This window comes from Zootoca vivipara, chromosome 10, assembly GCF_965207765.1.
Source record: "Zootoca vivipara chromosome 10, rZooViv2.hap1.1, whole genome shotgun sequence".
Taxonomy (NCBI): Eukaryota; Metazoa; Chordata; class Lepidosauria; order Squamata; family Lacertidae; genus Zootoca; species Zootoca vivipara.
Genome location: NC_142593.1, coordinates 48,884,881 through 48,907,945, shown reverse-complemented (window position 1 = coordinate 48,907,945; position 23,065 = coordinate 48,884,881). Strand labels below are relative to the sequence as shown.

The following is a 23,065-nucleotide window of genomic DNA, read 5'->3' as shown; positions in this document are numbered from 1 at the left end:
ATAACACAATAAATTAGTTACAGGTAGGTAGCCATGTTGGTCTGCCATAGTCAAAACAAAATAAAAAAATTCCTTCCAGTAGCACCTTAGAGACCAACTAAGTTTGTTATTGGTATGAGCTTTCGTGTGCATGCACACTTCTTCAGATACCTGAAGCATCTGAAGAAGAGTGCAGGCACATGAAAGCTCATACCAATAACAAACCTAGCTGGTCTCTAAGGTGCTACTGGAAGGAATTTTTTTATTTTGTTTCAACAATAAATTAGGTCACCAGGAACTGTTGACTGGAACAGCACTTAAATCTTCAGCACAATTCTAGAAAATTCACTTTGGAGTAAAACTTCATGAATATTATTTGGTACTGATGTTCCTGTCTCTTAGACTATGAGCTAACTTGGGACAATTATGAGCCTCCCCACCCCCCACCCCACCCCGCTTCTCTCTCTTACCTGGGCAGAATAGCCATTGAAGAAGGAGTACCAAAAGTGGACTAACGTAAATGCAAAGTTTTTGTAGAAGAAGTACCGAAGGAACTTGCACATCCTTATGTACGACCATCGGCCGTGAACAAGCAACAACCTTTGGAGGAATCTGAACTGGGCAAAAGAGTAGTCGCTGGACATGACTGCTTGCATCCCTTCTTGTCCACTTATGCCAACACCAATATGGGCCGCTAGAACAATAACAATGAAAACACACAGTTGAGAGTTCCTTCCACGAAAAGCAGTCACCAAGGGAGGGAGGGAGTTGAGGGCCAGGTTTGCACATAATGCTAGCCAATGATTAACATTAACCAAGCTTTATCAACTAACAACAAACCATAGGTTAAGAGTGTGGCTTGTTCATGGTGAATACACCTTTGTTAAGCCCCTGGGTCGGGTCTGGATGATCCAGTTAACCATTTACCTTAGGATTATATGTAAACCAGGTCTAAGCATCATAGAGGCTTCACATTTTGATAAATCAATCATATCTGTATTTTCACCTGCTGTGTACAAAGATTAAAAACAAACATTTTCACTGCACGTGAGGCTATGCCGTCCATTATTTCCTGCTTTCCCAACATTACATTCTGACATGAGTGCACTGTGTCATCAGAATTCTCAAAAATAGCGGAAAGGAAAAAGTAGACCCAGAAAACAAGGAATGTGGGTGGCAGACTGGGTCAAGAAAAAGAATTTGCAGCATTAAAACATTACTCGGTCCTGTATACCTGAAGGAGCATCTCCACGCCCATCGTTCAACCCGGACACTGAGGTCCAGCGCCGAGGGCCTTCTGGCAGTTCCCTAATTGCGAGAAGTGAGGTTACAGGGAACCAGGCAGAGGGCCTTCTCGGTAGTGGCACCCGCCCTATGGAATGGCCTCCCATCAGATGTCAAAGAAATAAACAACTATATGACACTTAGAAGACATCTGAAGGCAGCCCTGTTTAGGGAAGTTTTTAAATGTCTGATGTTTCAATGTATTTTTAACCGTCTGTTGGAAGCCGGCCAGAGTGGCTGGGGAAACCCAGCCAGATGGGCAGGGTAGAAATAATAAATTATTACTATTACTACTACTACTGCCGCAAGAATAAACGATTGTGCAAATGCACCTGGGTGCATTCCCCCCACCCCCAGCAAGTTAAACTGAAAAATAATGGAGGTGAGGCGAGCCTTCTTGTTTTCTGTCTTAAACTGCATCAGTGCAGCCCTGTTCCATATGTTTACTGTGGCCTTTCCAGGCTACTGATGACAGGCATCTGTCGGAAACTGTTAAAGTTACATTTTGTATAGACTGTTAATACCGCTGGCATTCTTTTATTGTTGTTACTGGGTTTTTATTGGATTTTATTGTATCCCGACTCGGTTGTTTTCACAACAGGAGACACATAAACATTTAAATAAACAAATGTGTTTTGGCAAAAAATAATAAAAATGCGTGCACCACTTACTTTTTATCATATTTACATCGTTAGCACCATCCCCGATGGCCAAGGTGATTGCTTTCTTGTACTTCTTCACCAGGTCAACCACCATGGCCTTCTGCTTGGGTGTTACTCTGCAGCAAATCACTGCGCTGCACTCGCAAGCTAAGTCAACAAAGTTCTGCTGCTGCTGCTCCTTGACCAGCTCTGCTCTCCTTTTACTCTCCATCTGCTTTTGCTTTTCTTCTGCTGTTTTCGGAAACTTCAGTTTCAAGAGTTTCTTCTTCTTCTTTTTCTTCTCCAGTAGAATTTCATTCTGAAAGAAGCAATTGTTCTTGGTAAACTTCCACTTGCTATAAAAATTAGGAGTGTAGCGGCTGAATAAAGAGGTAAATACCACGCTGCAAGTCAGATCAGGTCTACCAGAAAGCCACAGAGCCCTCTGCATTCATGCTTTGCTGTGCCAATACAGCTCTACACTCTCCTATATAATACCTTTATGTTTGACTAGGTCTATGTGCTTTGAAATAAGTGAGGCTGTAATAAATGTTACCTCTAGAGCACTGAAGAGTTCTGGATTTTTAGTTTTTTGTTAAAATACAGCAGAGGAGTTTGGTGGTGTTGTTTTTTAAAAAAGGAAAGTTAAAAGCATCATTTAACTTTTTAAAATAAAAATTCTACACTTCTCTTCTTTAGCAACTGCTTCCCTCCTCCCAAACTTCAGAAATCCACATGTAGAATTCTAGACAGCCTCATACTGCAAGATCTGTAAAGGCAGATAAGTTGTTTTTTTTTAATGTCCCAGCAAGAATATATACTTTGCCATCTCTTAATTATTTTGAGCTTCTTCTTTGGCGATCACTCGTAGCCGAGTAAAATTGTCTTCCATAAACACGGTTTAAACAATGGGTCCGTAAGTGACTGTGGAGGCCAATTCTGGACCCACACGTCCTTCCACAGTGGGGACATTGGTTTCCAGGCGGGAGTTGATCACGGTGTGGATTTGCCAAGCGTGCCTTCCTCTTAGCATGTTTCTCCCTTGCGTCCTGAGATTTCTTCAAAGCCCATGACACCTTTGGTAAAGGCTGTTCTCCAACTGGAGGGCTCGCAGGCCAGTGTTTCCCAGTTTTGAGCTAAGAAACCAACCAACCCACATTTTCCCCTCCTCATCCAGTGATATGGAGGAAAGTGAATCCCTTTTACTTCCTCCACAAAATGTCTCCAGAACTATTTGACTGCAATTTGGGAGGCTTGATTTACTTTTGAAGTGGCACTATAAATTTCATCCACTTTGGTTGAAAAGAGTATTGTAAAGCAAGTCAGAAGCCTAAATACAGGCAGCAAATGCACAGAGCAACTCAAAATCTGATCAGAATTCAAAAACACCACCACAACAGAGATAGAAAGTGAATCTGGGGTCCTGTGCGCACCACCCCCTATAAAAATGGCATGTTGAGGTTTTCCCTCTTTTGTTTGCAATGACTTGAGACATCTAAAGTCATACAGCATCAGTAAAAATGCCCTCAGGTTGCTTATGAGTATTTGGCTTAGCCACATTGATTCTGTGTCTGAAAGGGGCTTATAAATATCTCTGTGGATCAATTTGCAAAGACCTTCTGCAATGCCAATTCACCATCAGATACATCTTCTAATAATACACAATCATTAACAACCTTATTCAGTAAATTATCCTTATGGAAAATGCTGCCTGCTGTCAGTGGTATGTGTGTTCGGCCAAAAGGATGATTTATCAGATCCTGTACACCTGCTACACTTATTCAAATGGCCAAATATCTCACTGAGCTGGGCAAACAAGCTAGATAAACAGAAAGCAAATATTCTAACTCCATGATTCCACAGGAAGCAGTCATGAAAGGCAAAAAGCTTTGATCCATTAAAAAAAAAGGAGTAACTTTATGAATATTCTCCAGTTTCCTGAATGTGAAGACAGTTGGTATAGTTTTAGTTCCATATGAGTGTTGGTGGCTTTTCAAGACCATGTGCTTACCTGCCTTGGTTTTCTAAATTCTTAGCATTTTATTTTCTGCTATTGGGGTATGGAAAACTCTCACACCAAAGTAATCAGTGCACCTTTAATCCATACTTACCAGCCATGAGCCAGTGATAATTAGGGCACGGTTTCTACCCGACTCAAAAAAGGGATCGTTGCCTCTTTGGGATGAATTCGTGTTTGATCCAACTACATTCCTCTGGTTTTCCAACCTTGTCTGCAGAAGAGCACTAAATAGGTGTAGAGGCAAAAGCAAAATCTCACAAAATCTTACTATTTAACCACGATGGGTGTAACAATTCAAGATGTCCAAGAAAATGGCACTAGGATTTAGCAGGAAATGCCACTTTGCAATTGAAGGTGTATGAAACCTACAGCATATTCCAAGTTGGTCTTAGTGGCATTTGATCCAAAGTCTTCTATAACCTCGGCATATTACACTGACTACAAGGCTTCTGAAACCTCTTAGTCTTGATTGTGAAATTCTTTAATCTTACCCTAACAAGAAATCCTAGGTATTTCACCAGGAACTAAACCCCTGTAGCAAAGGTGAGTCTACAAACTACAAGCTACAAAGAGTCATTCTTTCTCTTACTCAGTGGCAGGGGAAAGCTGATTTGAAGCAGAGAAGCTGCAGGTGAGAGGGGGTGCTTAACCCTCCCCTCCACAAACTTCTCTCTCTTGGTATCTGACGAAGTGTGCATGCACATGAAAGCCCATACCTATGACAAACTTAGTTGGTCTCTAAGGTGCTACTGGAAGGATTTATTATTATTATTATTATTATTATTTTACTACGTCAGACCAACACGGCTACCTACCTGTAACTACTTCTCTCCACCTGTAATTCACCTAATGTTTTCCCTATAACTGGGGTTCCCAATGTATGTGTCACATTGAGTGGGAGGGTGGGGACAGCAGTTAGAGGAAGGAGGGCAAAAACTGACTCCAAGTTCAGATAACTTATTGTGCACTGTAATATTCTGTACTGGACTTGTAGCACAAGTAACTGGAAAAACAGTTCCGTCACCACTGTTTTATAGATCAATAGCTGTCAAAGGTGCCAGTCCTTAAGAAACCCTTGGAATTACCCTCCTAAGCACAGGTCACTACATCAACCTAAAGTACTATTTCTTTCATTCATCTATTCCCCAAAATTTATGTATTCCACCTTTCCTCCTAAAAGCTAACGGGAGGTGTGCATAAGAGTTGTTGTTGTTGTTGTTAATAATAATAATAATAATAATAATAATAATAATAATAATAATAATTTATTATTTATACCCGGTTCCCCCAGCCACTCTGGGCGGCTTCCAACAAAATATCAAAATCCATCAAACATTAAAAGTTTCCCTAAACAGGTCTGCCTGGAGATGCCATCTAAAGGTCTAATAATTGTTCTCTTTGACCTCTAGTGGGAGGGCATTCCACAGGGTGGGTGCCACTACCGAGAAGGCCCTCTGCCTGGTTCCCTGTAACTTGGCTTCTCATAGCGAGGGAACCGCCAGAAGGCCCTCGGCGCTGGACCTCAGTGTCTGGGCAGAATGATGGGGGTGGAGAATGATGATGTTGTTGTTGTTAGTATTTGTTAAATTTATTAGTTGCTTTATCTTGCCCAGGGCATCCCAAAGCAACTTACAACAAAACAAACAGACAAGACAACTCCCTACCCCATACATACATTAAAACCAAGACGAAAAAGAAATGCATTAAAAAAACATCCCAACTACTTCTAAAAGGCCAGAGATTGTCAAATGCCAAAGGCCCAGTTATAAAGGAACTGGTTTTCGCCTGGTGCCTAAAGTTATATAATGATGGCACCAGGCTTCAGGAAAAAGTGTTATCCTATTTTGTCCTCACCATTGCCTTGTAAGGTAGATTTAGGCCAATGAGGATGATGTGTGCTGAGCTCCATTTGTCCTAATGGACCAGCCTACACGGTGACTCCATTCATTAGAGATCCCTTGCATGCAAAAAGAAAAGCCCGGGGTTTTTCTTCCTGTTTACCTGATGTCCTCTCCATAGTGGATAGTTGTTTCATCTGTTAAGAGTTCACAGGAAAACCCGATGTTTTCTGCAGTTTCTGCAACAGAACAACAAAATGCCGTGTCATGGTGTGTTAAGCTCATCTGACTTTTCACACGCATAAGCCGACACTGCACTCACGACAGCCATTCAGACCACAAGGAAGAAACCCTGGAACAGAGCTATCCGCTTCGCATTCACACCCCTTGGGTAAATAAGAAGCAGCTATTTATATACACGTTACCTTTCTTGTCGCCTGTCAACACCCATATCTTAATATCTGCCTTCGCCAGTTTGGATATTGTTTCTGGAACTCCATCCTGCAACTTGTCTTCAATTGCTGTGGCACCCAAGAGCTGCAGGTTATTTAAAGAACAAGCATTTTTAGTATGATCGTTGTTGGATCTGCAGCGTATGACTCACCCCCCCAAGCATCCTGGGAACTGTAGCTCCACCCCCCTTACTGGGCTACAATTCCCAGCATCCATAAACTACACTTCCCAGGATTCTTTGGGTGAAGTCACATGATGGATGTGTTTTAAATGTATGGTGTGGCTATACTAGAAATGACTAACAGAATCTATCAGGTTACATTCAAAAGCCAGAGGTTTCCCTTCCCGGACATAGGAGGTTGGATAGCTCAGTCGGCAGAGCATGAGACTCTTAATTTCAGGGTGGTAGGTTCCCCCACGTTGGGTGAAAGATTCCTGCATTGCAGGGGGTTGGACTAGATGGTCCTTATGGCCCCTTCCAGCTCTACAATTCCATGATCTTGGCGTGGAAAATATCACCCCAAAGCAACTTACAACTTATGCCAAAGCAGCCTCTACTGCAAAGAAGTTGTTGAGGCGTCTGTTCCCCTCAGGATGCATGTATGTGGGTGCCAATTGAAAATAAATGTGTAACCATCCAAGCAGTGAAGAGAGAGGGCCCCAGAAAAATACATGTGTGCCTGGAGGGCCGAGGTTGAGGAAATCTTTCATAGGAAGTATCGCAAGGTCAAGTGTGGAAGCAGACAGGAAAAGCTCCCTTCCCCAGCCACTCCCAGTAGACTTACAATTAGATTTCTTTCAATTTCTTCATACACTTTGTCCAGAGCTTCGTCACGGTTTCTTGAAGCAACACTAGCAGCCATGAATTTTTTATTCCACGCCTCATACTCCTCTTCGCTAATGTCCTTGTAGCAAAGGCACAACGTTCTAAGGGTTTCATTTGCAAAGATCTACCAGGGGGAAGGAACGAGAATGTCTCAGGTATTAAAGCAGAGGTTGGACGGCCATCTGTCGAGGATGCTTTAGTTGAGAGTCCTGCATTGCATTCCAACCCTGCAATTCTATGATCTGAGAAAGCTCTCTGTGACCAAAACAGATCGACAGGTATCACTCTGCCAAGCAGGGATTGTGAATAAAATGGAAGGCATTTTAGAATAACCGTAAAATATGCCAATAAATCTAAGTAGAAACAAATGCAGCAAACCTGCCCATTGCTTCGGGGTGGGGGTGGGGAGCATTTGTTTCTACCAGATGGTGTTGGACTACAGCTCCCGTCATCCCCGAACATTAGCCATTGTGGCTAGGACTGATAGGGATTGGGGTTCAACAACATCTGGAGGGCCAACCTATAAGTGTAACCTAATCCACACTCCTGGATGATAAGGCTATATTAAAGGTTTCCAGCCACCATGGCTATGCTCTGCCTTGCGTGGTTGGAGGCAGTAATGCTTCTGAATGCCAGTTCCTGCAAACACCGGGAGAGTCCTGCTTGCAGGCTTCCCACATGCATCTGGTTGACCATTACGAGAACAGAATGCTGGATCAGGTGTGCCAGTGGCCTGATCCAACAGAGCTCCTCTCATGCTCTTCTATAATTGCCAACCTATTCATTTACTAAATACAATTGAAAGTCATCACATCAGTGGCTGCAAAAACTAAAGGATTAAGATCGGAATTGTGGAACTTGGACTAATTAAGAGAATTGGTGCAGGACCAAGGAATGACATCAACTCCTGATAGCCAGAACACAGGAAGTCATCCAAAAATGTTTTGGAACTGATTAATTGGCTCTTTTGATTGTATTGTGATTTGACATGATTTGGTATTGTGTTAATGCGGCCCGCATTGGATTGTTATTAATGAAAAATTAATTTAAAAAATTAATTCTATCATTGCCAACCTATTCCTGACTCCAGCAGTGTTTAAACTTTATGGAATACGAAAAGAAAAAGAAAAATGGCAAACAAAGCAAAACAGAAACACATGGAACCCAACTTACATCCAATGCTTCCTGTGTTGCATGCTTCGTAGGGTTCCTTGGATGCAGACGTTCATATATCACTGTATCCGCTCCTTTACAATAAAGCTTGATTGCTCCATCTGGTTCTCTCGCTACAAAAGCAACAGATGGATTAGGAACACAGTGTTATTGGGAAAAAATGCACTCCCCCTTCCTGTGGCCCATGCTGCACCCTTTAAGGAACATAGGGAAGTGCTTTCTAAGGAATCAGATCATACTGTCTAATTGACTGGCAGTCCCTCTGCAGGACTTCAGATGGGGGTTTCTCCTAGCCCTACCTAGAGATGCTGAGGATGCAAAGCAGATGCCCCACAGCTGAGCTATGGCCCTTTCCCAAATTGCCTCCATGCTTAGACTAAAATGACAGCAGCAGGAGGAGGAGGACTGTATTAGAAAAACATGTGGAAGATTCGTTTGAAAACTGGAGTCTGAAGGATATCAGTGCTGTAAAGCTAAGATGATGGGCTGGTCTGCTGTTATGCTGGAATTTACAAATTATTTCTGTAAGGAGGTTTTGTTAATTCTTTCGTTGTTGCTCCTTCAGAAAGGGCGGAGAGTACAGTTGACGTGTTTTTCAACTTCCAACAGAGACCTTCTAGCACACGGTTTTAGGGTTTATGAACTTTGTTTTGTTTTTTTTGTTTTTTTAGCTTACTCACTGATAACAGACATCCGCTTTCTATCGCTGTTGAAGTCCAAAATGGCAAGAACTTCGTAAGTTTTCACAGTTCCCATCTCGCTTATTGTAATAGTATTCTGTGTCCGTGAAATAAAAGCGAAACCAAAGTTTCTGGCTGCAGTTACCAATGCTCCTTCGTCAGGGGAGGCCGCCTGATAGTTGAGCTCACCTAGAATATTAACACAAAAAATTAGAAAACCTTCATAGATGGGAGAATTACATGAGTCGATATACATGCAAGTCTCTTGCCCATGTGTTCTGTTCTCACACCGGCTGCTCCCTTCTTGACATGCTGCAATAACCCTGGAAGTTCTCAATTAATCAGTTTCCCATTACATCTGAACCTGTACACTTTGGTTAGCAAGCACAAAATAAGCCAGACCTGAAACCAATTTTGTGGGGTTGGTATAAGGCTTTTCCCTTAGTCTGGTAACCATCATTTCCCAGTTCAGACAGAACAGCAAACTATGGTTAATTCTAGGCTTCCAGGATTAATTGTTCCAAGAGAGGAGGGAGGAAACAGGATGTGTGCAGGTGCAAGACTCATTCATATGCCAGTTTATTAAGCCGAAATATAAACTGACTAGAGTGCGGAGAGGGGACTGTTATATTAGGGATGATGAAAAGCCTTGAGCACAGATATAGGTAAAGGGGCTTCTTGGCAACATCATTAGTACGTGTATTTGCCAGCATTTTGATATTTCATAGTAACACCTGAAGCACAAAAGTGCAGCTATTGCTATATAGATGTAGAATTCTAAACTAGGCTGTCTTATAAACATTCTATTTCAATGAATATTGGGTCAGCTCAGTGTATATTATCTTTGTGGATGCAGTACTTACCATCAGAGGCATCCACCATCACTGTGTGGCAAATTGCAAGCAGGAAGAAGAACTGTCGGATTTCAGGTTCCTTGCCAGACCGAATTTGTTCGATCAGATACTGATCATGAAAGGTAAGCTTCCCATCTGCATACATATTCCAACTAAAGTCAACTTGCTACACAAGAAGGGAATGTGAATAATCTGTTAGTATTAATTATCAAAACGTGTAGCCAGCCTCACTGACCCTCCAACTACCTCCCAGGTGTTTCACAAGCTACTGCTTCCTTTGATCCTCGTGGCATCTATATCACAGGCTGGCCACCTGGGGTTTAAAAGGAGCCTCAGAGAAGGGTCATATCTCTGCTTCTTTTTTGGGGGGGGGTGTATTGCTTGCTACTGAACGTCACCTACCTCAGGGTGATGAAGCTCTTGGCCTGTTTTATCCCTGCATGCTCCTGCAAGGAAAATAGATATAAATATCAAAATTTGATACAAGATCTGCATGCTGACTAGCCCAGCATCCTATTTTCAGGAGCCTGACAGTACCTTTAAAAAAAACATACAAGCAGCAAATGAAGAGAACAGGTTGTCCCCTGTTGCCTGTTCCCAGGATCTGGTTTTCCACAGTCCTGGAATGTGAATGTTTGATTAGCCACAGTGCTCAATGGTATTGGTCGGCTCAGCTTCTATTCATTTGTTTAATCCTCTCTTGAAGCCATCTAAAAGGTGCTGGCCATCACCATGGTCTGCATCCAACTAAATGCTACTCAGAGCAGATGCAATGAAATTAAAGCACCTCGCAAGGAGCCAATCTTTTCGTGTGACAGCTCCTATGGGACTCTGTGCCCATTGACATCTTCCATGCCTGCTGACAGCTTTTCTGTTTTGGCAAACACACCCAGGCATGTAAAGCTGATGTGCATTTTAACATTTAAAAGTTTACACCGTAAACTCAAATTAAATGGTTATTTAATTTATTCTGATTTTTTAAATAAACTTGTTTTTAACATTGATTCTTATTGAAAATGTTAATGTTTATTCTGCGTTTTTGGCAAACCACTTAAGAGGTTTTATTTACGGTTAAGCAATCAACAAATTGTTAAATAAATACACTTAAGTTAGTAATACCCACTAATTTCAATGTGTCTGGTCCAAGAATGGCAAACATTGGACACAAAACCATCTTGTGCAGTGGTGAATTCTATCATTTTTGTTAGCAAGTGAAGGAGCACTTCCTCCCGCTAATATTTCTGTGGCATCCAACCAATTTCTTTGGGAAACTCCAGTGATGCTTAGACTTACCATAGGTTTGTCCATTTATGCAACACTTTTTGAATGCCATTATGTTCTGCGTCAGTGTGCCTGTCTTATCTGAGAAGATGTAGTGGATCTGTCCAAGCTGTTCATTCAAAGTGGTTGTCCTGGCTCTTGCCGCTGTATCCTTCTCTGGGTAATACATTTGCAAGTCCCAGTTGATGAAGTAGCTTTGGCCCAAACGGATCACTTCAACACTGAGGGAGTAAGATGCAACAGTGATTATTATCCTTTGCTTAAGTCAGAGATCTTCAACGTACAAAAGCAGGGCATTTAACAAAACTATGGAGTTGTGGAATTTTAGCAAACCTTGCAAGATTCTTAACCAGGCATCCCCAAACTTCGGCCCTCCAGATGTTTTGGACTACAATTCCCATCATCCCTGACCACTGGTCCTGTTAGCTAGGGATCATGGGAGTTGTAGGCCAAAACATCTGGAGGGCCGCAGTTTGGGGATGCCTGTTCTTAACTGTTAAATCTAGGGAGGCTGTTCAGATCAATGCAGTTATGTGCATTGTAAAAGTAGCCATAGAACGTGCGCTCGCTCTTCCATGCATGCACCAAACTCACCACACTTTTTTCTTCCCCTATGCAAGTTGGTGCCAAGACAAATGAAGAGGTTCTGTAAATATGTCCCACCTCCCTGCCGGCAAGACCAGAATGAGAAGTGCACCACCAAAGGACTGCTCAGAAAGAACAGGCAAATATATCTCCATCATAGGCTTCTTGTACGCTCACTAATTGATAGCATTGACTTATTTGCAGAGAAGGTATTTATGAAAAGCGGCAGGATTGTCAGGAGGGGGGGAATATCTGAATCATGTTTACACTTACAAGAGAAACAAACAAACAGATATTGTTGCAGCCTTGCACTGCTTCCAAACTGTCACCCTTTTGTGGGTGTGATTCTGTAGTATACCCACAATCTTAGGTTACAGAATTGAAGTAGATCTAGCGCTCTTCTGCTCTTGAATAAAAAATTTAAAATACACTTTGCCCAAAATTGATATTTTTTTTTTTTGTAGTAGGAAAAGTGATGGAGAAATGCATTAGGAATTGTGGAATAATGGTGACATCGGGCAATATTATACAGTGGTACCTTGGTTCTCAAACGCCTTGGTACTCAAACAACTTGGAACTCAAACCCGCCAAACCCGGAAGCAAGTATTCTGGTTGCGAACTTTTTTTGGAAGCCGAACGTACTCCGTTTTGAGTGTTATGCTTCCAATTTGAGTGCCACACTTCCGTTTTGAGTGCTATGCTTCTGTTTTGAGTGTTACACTTCCATTTTGAATGACACACTTCCATTTTGAGTGTTACGCTGAGGTCTGTCTGTTTTTGCTATTTATTTTGTGTTTTTGTTTTTGCAGCTCTTTCTGTTTTGTTTTTGTGACTGTGTAGAACCCAGTTCAGCTACTGATTGATTGATTGATTGATTGTGGGACTGCAGCACATTGTTTATTGCTTTCATTTTATGGAATAATGGTCCCATTAGACAGTAAAATGTTTGTTAAATTCCTGTTTTAGGGGTTGTTTTTAAAAATCTGGAACGGATTAATCCATTTTGCATTACTTTCTATGGGAAAGTGCGCCTTGGTTTTGGAACGCTTTGGTTTTGGAACGGACTTCCGGAACGGATTAGGTTTGAGAACCAAGGTGCCACTGTACAATCTCTATGCAAACTAATTTGAACAAAATCTCAGCAATGACATAATATAATCTCCACACACATGTTGTATAAACAAATCAGGGTGAATGGTCAATAAACGGCCATTTGGAAGAACCCATAGTCCATGGGAGAAACTAGTTACGTAAGAAACTTCTTGGACAGACTCAGATTTCATTGTTGTTGTTGTTTAGTCGTTTAGTCGTGTCCGACTCTTCGTGACCCCATGGACCATAGCACGCCAGGCACTCCTGTCTTGCACTGCCTCCCGCAGTTTGGTCAAACTCATGTTCGTAGCTTCGAGAACACTGTCCAACCATCTTGTCCTCTGTCGTCCCCTTCTCCTAGTGCCCTCAATCTTTCCCAACATCAGGGTCTTTTCCAAGGATTCTTCTCTTCTCATGAGGTGGCCAAAGTATTGGAGCCTCAGCTTCACGATCTGTCCTTCCAGGGAGCACTCAGGGCTGATTTCCTTAAGAATAGATAGGTTTGATCTTCTAGCAGTCCATGGGACTCTCAAGAGTCTCCTCCAGCACCATAATTCAAAAGCATCAATTCTTCGACGATCAGCCTTCTTTATGGTCCAGCTCTCACTTCCATACATCACTACTGGGAAAACCATAGCTTTAACTATACGGACCTTTGTCGGCAAAGTGATGTCTCTGCTTTTTAAGATGCTGTCTAGGTTTGTCATTGCTTTTCTCCCAAGAAGCAGGCGTCTTTTAATTTCGTGACTGCTGTCACCATCTGCAGTGATCAAGGAGCCCAAGAAAGTAAAATCTCTCACTGCCTCCATTTCTTCCCCTTCTATTTGCCAGGAGGTGATGGGACCAGTGGCCATGATCTTGGTTTTTTTGATGTTGAGCTTCAGACCATATTTTGCGCTCTCCTCTTTCACCCTCATTAAAAGGTTCTTTAATTCCTCCTCGCTTTCTGCCATCAAGGTTGTGTCATCTGCATATCTGAGGTTGTTGATATTTCTTCCGGCAATCTTAATTCCGGCTTGGGATTCATCTAGTCCAGCCTTTCGCATGATGAATTCTGCATATAAGTTAAATAAGCAGGGAGACAATATACAACCTTGTCGTACTCCTTTCCCAATTTTGAACCAATCAGTTGTTCCATATCCAGTTCTAACTGTAGCTTCTTGTCCCACATAGAGATTTCTCAGGAGACATATGAGGTGATCAGGCACTCCCATTTCTTTAAGAACTTGCCATAGTTTGCTGTGGTCGACACAGTCAAAGGCTTTTGCATAGTCAATGAAGCAGAAGTAGACGTTTTTCTGGAACTCTCTAGCTTTCTCCATAATCCAGCGCATGTTTGCTATTTGGTCTCTGGTTCCTCTGCCCTTTCGAAATCCAGCTTGCACTTCTGGGAGTTCTCGGTCCACATACTGCCTAAGCCTGCCTTGTAGAATTTTAAGCATAACCTTGCTAGCGTGTGAAATGAGCGCAATTGTGCGGTAGTTGGAGCATTCTTTGGCACTGCCCTTCTTTGGAATTGGGATGTAGACTGATCTTCTCCAATCCTCTGGCCATTGCTGAGTTTTCCAAACTTGCTGGCATATTGGGTGTAGCACCTTAACAGCATCATCTTTTAAAATTTTAAATAGTTCAGCTGGAATATCATCACTTCCACTGGCCTTGTTATTAGCAATGCTTTCTAAGGCCCATTTGACTTCACTCTCCAAGATGTCTGGCTCAAGGTCAGCAACCACACTACCTGGGGTGTATGAGACCTCCATATCTTTCTGGTATAATTCCTCTGTGTATTCTTGCCACCTCTTCTTGATGTCTTCTGCTTCTGTTAGGTCCTTACCACTTTTGTCCTTGATTATGGTAATCTTTGTACGAAATGTTCCTTTCATATCTCCAATTTTCTTGAACAGATCTCTGGTTTTCCCCATTCTATTGTTTTCCTCTATTTCTTTGCATTGCTCATTTAAGAAGACCCTCTTGTCTCTCCTTGCTCTTTTTTGGAAATCTGCATTCAGTTTCCTGTATCTTTCCCTGTCTCCCTTGCATTTTGCTTGCCTCCTCTCCTCCGCTATTTGTAAGGCCTCGTTGGATAGCCATTTTGCTTTCTTGCATTTCCTTTTCCTTGGGATGGTTTTCGTTGCTGCCTCCTGTATAATGTTACGAGCCTCCATCCATAGTTCTTCAGGCACTCTGTCCACCAAATCTAAATCCTTAAACCTGTTCCTCACTTCCACTGTGTATTCATAAGGGATTTGATTCAGATTGTATCTTACTGGCCCAGTGGTTTTTCCTACTTTCTTCAGTTTAAGCTGGAATTTTGCTATAAGAAGCTGATGATCTGAGTTACAGTCAGCTCCAGGTCTTGTTTTTGCTGACTGTATAGAGCTTCTCCATCTTTGGCTGCAGAGAATATAATCAATCTGATTTCGATGCTGCCCATTTGGTGATATCCATGTGTAGAGTCGTCTCTTGTGTTGTTGGAAGAGAGTGTTTGTGATGACCAGCTTGTTCTCTTGACAGAACTCTATTAGCCTTTGCCCTGCTTCATTTTGAACTCCAAGGCCAAACTTGCCAGTTGTTCCTTTTATCTCTTGATTCCCTACTTTAGCATTCCAATCCCCTGTAATGAGAAGAACATCCTTCTTTGGTGTCATTTCTAGAAGTTGTTGTAGGTCTTCATAGAATTGGTCAATTTCACTTTCTTCAGCACTGGTAGTTGGTGCATAAACTTGGATTACTGTGATGTTAAAAGGTCTGCCTTGGATTCGTATCGAGATCATTCTGTCATTTTTGAGATTGCATCCCATTACAGCTTTTGCCACTCTTTTGTTGACTATGAGGGCCACTCCATTTCTGCTACAGGATTCTTGCCCACAGTAGTAGATATGATAGTCACCCGAACTGAATTCGCCCATTCCCTTCCATTTTAGTTCACTGATGCCCAGGATGTCGATATTTATTCTTGTCATCTCATTTTTGACCACATCCAGCTTACCTCCACTCATGGTTCTTACATTCCAGGTTCCTATGCAATATTTTTCTTTACAGCATCGGACTTTCCTTTCGCTTCCAGGCATATCCGCAACTGAGCGTCCTTTCGGCTTTGGCCCAGCCGCTTCATCAGCTCTGAATCTACTTGTACTTGTCCTCCGCTCTTCCTCAGTAGCATGTTGGACGCCTTCCGACCTGAGGGGCTCATCTTCCAGCGTCATAACTTTTATATGCCTGTTGTCTTTGTCCATGGAGTTTTCTTGGCAGGGATACTGGAGTGGCTTGCCAGTTCCTTCTCCAGGTGGATCACGTTTAGTCAAAACTCTCCACTATGACCTGTCCATCTTGGGTGGCCCTGCATGGCATAGCTCATAGCTTCTCTGAGTTATTCAAGCCCCTTCGCCACGACAAGGCATTGATCCATGAAGGGGATCAGATTTCATTAACCTATAACAATTTCAATGCTTGCATACAGAGGTGCAGTGAAGTTACATATATTTGTTACCTCACGTAGAGGGAAATTGGAACCATAGTGTTAAGGACAATGATGTAACCCCAAAAGTTAAAGAAGCCACGGGTAGCAGGGGTCTCGTCCTTCCCATCGTAGAGGTACCAAGAAGAATTACCAATCTGCTGTTCCCAGTAGGTGTGCCCAATAGCCAAGCCGGCTGACACTAAGATGAGCAAAACGAAAATCTGGAGAAAAAAACATTAAGACGACAAAACTTTGTTAAAGATTAGCTGAAGCTCATGCATTTTTAAAAATCCTTTCCTGCTTCCCAGACTAACTACCATGAAGAAGAATTAGCCATCAATTCACTGATACTTGAGAAGAATAGAAACAGGAGTCATTGACAGCTGAAGCAGAATTCTTTTATTTTCTGTTATGTATAGGCTACTAAGGTTGCTACTCTCAAAGTGGCTCTCAACTTGGTTTTTTCCCTTTAAAAAAGCCTCAAAAACCATCCAGCAATTATTTTATTACATTTACACCGCACCCTTACTCCCAAAGGAAACCAGGGCAGCAAACCCATGTGTGATAAAACTGTACCCTTGAGGACTCAGCTACATTAGTAAAAAAAACAAAAAACAATGTTATAAACATGCAGCACCAGATGGCGCCAGAGAGCAAAAAAATCTATGCAATTTTTACATAACATTTTTTTCCTTTTGTTATAATAACTTAATTTCTGACTTATTCATAGCATTTCCCCCCTGTGTGTAGATCCACTCAAAGTAAAGCAAAGCTATTTAAAAAACCTGAAGCATTTTTTTATTTTTTTAAAAACAGCCATTAAAGTATTTAAACAAGTTTAAAAACGGTTGTACCCAAATTCTGGATAGGCCCACTGAAACAAGAAAAGTTTTCAGTAGGCATCCAGAACAGTACAGGGAAAGCACCTCCCTAATGTCAATAGGCAGGGAGTTCCAGTGGACACTAAACGAGCGATCCTGTGCAAATGAGGAACCAAGGCTGTGCGGCACTTGTAAAAGTACAAGGGATCAAATCAAATAAAAAAGGTGTTCTAAAACAGAAAGGTCACATTCAAATGCAATGCTGACCATGAACAACAGTTGGGAAATTAGTGCACAAACTTCTGAGGACTCCTTGCTTTGCTCCTGCATTCCTAGAGTGGGGAAAACAAATCGTGTATCAGCTAGCTTAGCAACAGGGCTTTTTTTCCCCAGTTGGAACTCGCTGGAACTCAGTTCCATCCCCTCTCCAAGTTGATGCCATGGCCATTCTAAGAGAACGAGGGAGGTGTTGGTGGTGAGTTCCAGCACCTCTTTTTCTAGGAAAAATAGCACTGCTTAGCATTGCATGTGGATTAGTGCCCATGGTTTGTTTCTCCCCCCCAAAAATATTATGAGCAGAAAACCAAGGGCAAAACCTTGATTTCTGCTCATGGTTTGTTTGGAGAGAAACTAACAATAACTGCTATTGGCACATAATGCTAAACCAGCCACCCCATAGCTTGCTTCTAACTTCCTTGAAAGTGCACCAGCACGCAACTCAGGCACTGGTTAATTTCTCTAATTGTGATTTGTGTGTCGAGGCTTCCCAGAAAATTACCTTAAATAACTCACAACTGACAACAGAATTATGGTTTGGTTTTTGGCAAATAATTTAGGGCCACAACTTTATTAAATACACAATTTTAATCCGAGTGTTGGCTTAGGCTTTTGGTTATTCACTCGTCCTTCCTAAAGAAGGACTATCCCCATCTGTCCATCCAGGACAGGACTCAATCAGCTGTCCCCTTAGGACAGGACTCACCTCATCTGCCCCACGTGGCAGGACTCACATCAGCTGTCACCATTGGACAGGACTCACCTCATCTGCCCACGTGGCAGGACTCACATCAGCTGTCACCATAGGACAGGACTCACCACTGTCCGCTTGGACAGTTCCTGCTCCGACTTCCGCATGGAAGTCAAGTAAACATACCTGGGAGTGAGGAGGTGGCTGCGCCCAGTCATTCCCTCCTCACCTTCACCAAGAATGTTCCTCAAGGCTCTTGCTCTTAAAATTGGGCCCACCATTCCCGCCAATGGCGGGATGGTAAGGACAAGAGTGTAAGCCCCGAGATTCCTTTAACGGAATACTTCTATATGGAGCAAACGGAGGTGAGGGTAGGCATCCGTGTGCCACCCCCTCTACCAACCGATTAACCAACCAAAAGCCTAACCGCCAACCTAACAAGTTGTGACAATTTGCTAGCGCAGTAGGCGAAAACCAAGAGGCACAGCCAATCAGCCAATTGGAAAAATTCCTACTGACCCCTGAATACAGGCGGCCCCGAAGGCAATAGCAATGTCGTGCTAACCTGCAAGAAAGAAAGGGCGGGTGGGAGGGGTTCAAACGCCAGGCAAAAATGTGACCAGAAAATGGTGGACGCAGCTTTAAGAGGGGCCCCAACAACCAATCAGATCCAAGGAATTTGCATACACACGCCCCCCATTACTCAGCATGAGCTGTGGCCTTACACAAACCAAACCCTAAGCTAAATTTCTTAACAGCCCTACCACAATCCGCTTTATATTATATGATATAAAGCGCTTTATGGCCAGTGTTACAAGTGAATGCAGCCAAGCTAAGAAGCATCACAGCACCTGATAAAAGCAATAGCAACAGCCCAGACTATGACACATATAAAAGCAGACAAAACAGCAGAAAATAGTACCAACATACCAACATAAATACCAATTATAAGCAACTTGGATTGAAACAAAAAGAGTCTTTAAGGCCCCTTTAAGAACAATCAGTGTAAGGAATATGCATCAAACTGCTTAGGTCGTTAAAGGTAACCAGCAGCAGTTGGGCCAAGGAACAAATTGACAATCCAGTGCCTCTGATAGAAAATCAGTTGTGTGTTCTAACGGCCAAGCTACCCAATGCAGCCAAGCAGTGCGTGTTGCACTGACCACCCCAACTTGATGCTTCTAGGTGTTGCTAGTCTACCATTTGCATTGCCTTTTACCATTGGCTATTCTGAATGGGGCTTGATGAGAACCGCAGTCCAACAACATCTGGAGGGCACCAGGTTGGGGAATGCAGCTCCACACCAACCGGAGCTTCCAAACCATCTTTAAAAGCTGCCCTTGCTGCAGAACTATAGTTTGGATATAGCCAGCAGCAAGTATCTGGGCAAAGCCGGTTTCTCCAGGTAAGTTCTTTTTTTCTTTTATGCCAGCCGTGACCCTAACAAAGCACATAAGACAAAGACAAACCTGTGGATCTCTGCGTGACATTGTTCCGTGTTTGCAATTCCTGGCTTCTCTCTACCTGCCTCACTCACAGAAAAGCATCCGCCCACACAAACTTCAGTAAAGAAGCAAGCAGGAAGACTTTGCAGAGCCTGTGCTACGTACACAAATGACTCTGTCACAAAGCAAAAGAAATCTTTAATTTGCACAGAACTGCAAGCTAGCAATCGGTAAAGAGCTACAGCTTCTGTAAGCTCTAAAAGCAAAAAGCAAGCACAAAACTTCTTACCGTATAAACCATGTAATTCATAAGGTAGTCAATTTTAGTCCTTTTAAACCGTGTTTTCCCACTGTTTTTCATTATTTTTGTGTCTGCTCCTAAAATCACATTAAAAACTGCAGTGTAAATGTCACTGAATTTTAAACAAATATGAATACTTTAAAACTGCTTTCTTAACGGCTAAACACAACTATGAACATGAATAATTTTAAATACTATAAGTACATTTGTTTCTCTCTCATAGATTTAGGTGAGAGAGTAGGATCCATTGAACACAATGAGTCTTACTTCTAAGTAGAAATGTATATACTTGGTGTTGTTAATATAGTGGCAACTCTAACAAATGACTTTTTAAGCTGCTTTTTCTGCTTCCAAAAACAGCAAACTGAATATCCCAGGCGCAATACACTTTCACAGGACTATTCCTCTAATGCAAAAGTGTGTATTGTGTGGCTTATGTAGAGGTGCAGGGAGGATCCTAAGACATTTGGGGGTGTCTCTTTGCATGAATATGCAAGTAATTCCTTTTCTAAGGTTTTTTTTTTTAAAAGACCTTACTGATGCTTACATTAGTTTGGCGTCTCACCAGAGCCTATGGCATTCCAGTCTAAAGCAGGAATGGGAAAAGATGCAAGCTTCAACAAGCCTTTTATATTTTATTGTTTTAAAAAACACTACCTTGTGTTAAGGTAAAAAGACCTCCCTTGCCCTAATAATTTCATCCCTGCCTGAATCAATCTGTGGATGTGGCATTACATATCCCACAAGTGTCCCAGAAAAACCAGGACATCCCATTCCCCCCCCCCACAAGATCTCAGCAGCCATTTTGGGTGCCGTTATCTCACATGACTTCTTGTCAAGATCTCGCCCTCCCCCCCCCCAAAAAACCCCACTATTTTGGAGCAACGATCTCACACAGTGCCCCAAAACACATTTTTTGGGCTCCATGATCCCACACAAGTCACATGACTTGTGTGGGAGCCATAGCTGCCAAGTTCTCTCTTTTTTTAAGGGAAATTCCCTTATGCTGAATAGGCTTCCTTGCGAGAAAAGGGAAAACTTGGCAGCTATGGTGGGAGCACATACGGGCATGTCTCAGTTTTGGGAATCAACATGTTGGAGGGTATGGCATTAAGTGAAGGGTGGTACTTTGTCTACAGAAGGGCTCAGGCTCGGGTTCCAACAACTCCAGGCTGGGCTAAGAAAGACCCCTACATTTAGCCCTGAAGAGCCACTGCCAAGCAATGTCAACAATTACACCCCAACCACATGAAATAAAAGGAAAAAGGGAAAAAAGTTGGGGTTATTGCTTTGGTCCAGTTCTAATATAAACAGGCAACAACATTCCATTCCCAACACAGATACCTGCAAATATAACAAGCCCATGAGAAACGTCCGTGTTCCGGATTTTGCAGCCACGCAACAAGATTTTATCAGCATCCAAAGCATAGCTTTTTCCTTTCCACTTCAAAGTCCCTGTGAATTTATCTAGTCGGTTGTTGGGCTCTTCGCATTCTATAAAACCTGGTGTGATAGTTTAAAAAAAAGAACAAGGAGGAGAGGGGGGGGGGAAGCACCACGTCAAAAGAATGTATTAAAACATTTTCACGGTAAGCCATTCTCTTTAAATATTAAACAATGAATTCTGCGGAAGTGCAATATTTAAAAGGAGATGTTTGAAGGAACAACCACCCCTAAGCTTCCTACCGCATCAACTGTGGCAGAAATGCACTGCAATTTTTACATAAAGTTATGCACCACTTTTAGAGTCAGTCTCTGTGGCAGAAATGTTTCAAAACACTGGGGGGGGGGTCATTTATAGGGTTGCCAGACTTAATAGAGGACAGGACTTCTGTGCCTTTAATTGCCCTGCTCTCTTTTGAGTCTGGAAACCTTAAAGAGAAACCAGCAGACCCTTTGTTTAATTTCCAAGCAAAGGGTCTGCTGGTTTCTCTTTAAGGTTTCCAGACTCAAAAGAGAGCAGGGCAATTAAAGGCACAGAAGTCCTGTCCTCTATTGAGTCTGACAACCCTAGTCATTTAACCAAATCCTTTTCTGCCTCCCCCTCAAAAAACAACAACCCCAACCCCGAATGACTACCCTTGTGTGAAAACTACTACAGATATAGCTCTGAAATTTGTCAGGATTTGTGCCTTCAGAAGGGGCAACCTTGCCTGAAAATTTCATCCAACTATTTTCAATAATAATAATAGTAATAAACCCACAGACAGTTCCTGTTTGGGAGGAAAAACAACACATTTTAGGAGTGTCCAGAACAAAGTCCTCTTCCCCTATTTGCCTGGAATTTAGCAGGCTGCATCAATTGAGAAGAGAACTATGTCTGCAGATGTCATCTCCTTCTGTCAAAAAGGGGGAAATGTTATTGCAATTGTTTAGTTTCCCAACAAACTATCGACATCCTGGGCATCAGTGAACTAAAATGGAAGGGAATGGGTGAATTCAGTTCGGGTGACTATCATATCTACTACTGTGGGCAAGAATCCTGTAGAAGAAATGGAGTGGCCCTCATAGTCAACAAAAGAGTGGCAAAAGCTGTAATGGGATGCAATCTCAAAAATGACAGAATGATCTCGATACGAATCCAAGGCAGACCTTTTAACATCACAGTAATCCAAGTTTATGCACCAACTACCGGTGCTGAAGAAAGTGAAATTGACCAATTCTATGAAGACCTACAACACCTTCTAGAAATGACACCAAAGAAGGATGTTCTTCTCATTACAGGGGATTGGAATGCTAAAGTAGGGAATCAAGAGATAAAAGGAACAACTGGCAAGTTTGGCCTGGGAGTTCAAAATGAAGCAGGGCAAAGGCTAATAGAGTTCTGTCAAGAGAACAAGCTGGTCATCACAAACACTCTCTTCCAACAACACAAGAGACGACTCTACACATGGATATCACCAAATGGGCAGCATCGAAATCAGATTGATTATATTCTCTGCAGCCAAAGATGGAGAAGCTCTATACAGTCAGCAAAAACAAGACCTGGAGCTGACTGTAACTCAGAGAAGAATCCTTGGAAAAGACCCTGATGTTGGGAAAGATTGAGGGCACTAGGTGAAGGGGACGACAGAGGACAAGATGGTTGGACAGTGTTCTCGAAGCTACGAACATGAGTTTGACCAAACTGCGGGAGGCAGTGCAAGACAGGAGTGCCTGGCGTGCTATGGTCCATGGGGTCACGAAGAGTCGGACACGACTAAACGACTAAACAACAACAACAACAAGTTTCCCAACAATGAATGGGGTGGAAATTAGCCAGACTCAGATGGACCGCACGCCAAATTGGGCAGCCTATGTGGTAACTCAGACTGAGATCAGTTGTTTTCCAAAGTGCTGACTTGGGTCCCAAACCAACTTGTACA

The 23,065-nt window shown here is 42.5% G+C and overlaps 1 protein-coding gene across 2 annotated transcripts in view; it reads right to left on the bottom strand.

Annotated features, from left to right (window-relative positions):
• Positions 1 to 23,065, bottom strand: part of ATP8B1 (ATPase phospholipid transporting 8B1) — a 75,667-nt gene that overhangs the window by 8,471 nt on the left and 44,131 nt on the right. For both annotated transcript variants that reach the window (XM_035100983.3, XM_035100986.3), the window contains exons 10-23: positions 21,045 to 21,203; positions 19,689 to 19,777; positions 16,197 to 16,387; positions 11,042 to 11,250; positions 10,151 to 10,194; positions 9,758 to 9,914; positions 8,895 to 9,083; positions 8,215 to 8,327; positions 7,001 to 7,165; positions 6,188 to 6,299; positions 5,926 to 6,001; positions 4,016 to 4,148; positions 1,935 to 2,223; positions 450 to 673 (exon numbers count right to left, since the gene is read on the bottom strand). In XM_035100983.3, the coding sequence (XP_034956874.2) occupies positions 450 to 673; positions 1,935 to 2,223; positions 4,016 to 4,148; positions 5,926 to 6,001; positions 6,188 to 6,299; positions 7,001 to 7,165; positions 8,215 to 8,327; positions 8,895 to 9,083; positions 9,758 to 9,914; positions 10,151 to 10,194; positions 11,042 to 11,250; positions 16,197 to 16,387; positions 19,689 to 19,777; positions 21,045 to 21,203 (2,150 nt within the window). The remainder of the gene's footprint in view (positions 1 to 449; positions 674 to 1,934; positions 2,224 to 4,015; positions 4,149 to 5,925; positions 6,002 to 6,187; positions 6,300 to 7,000; positions 7,166 to 8,214; positions 8,328 to 8,894; positions 9,084 to 9,757; positions 9,915 to 10,150; positions 10,195 to 11,041; positions 11,251 to 16,196; positions 16,388 to 19,688; positions 19,778 to 21,044; positions 21,204 to 23,065) is intronic.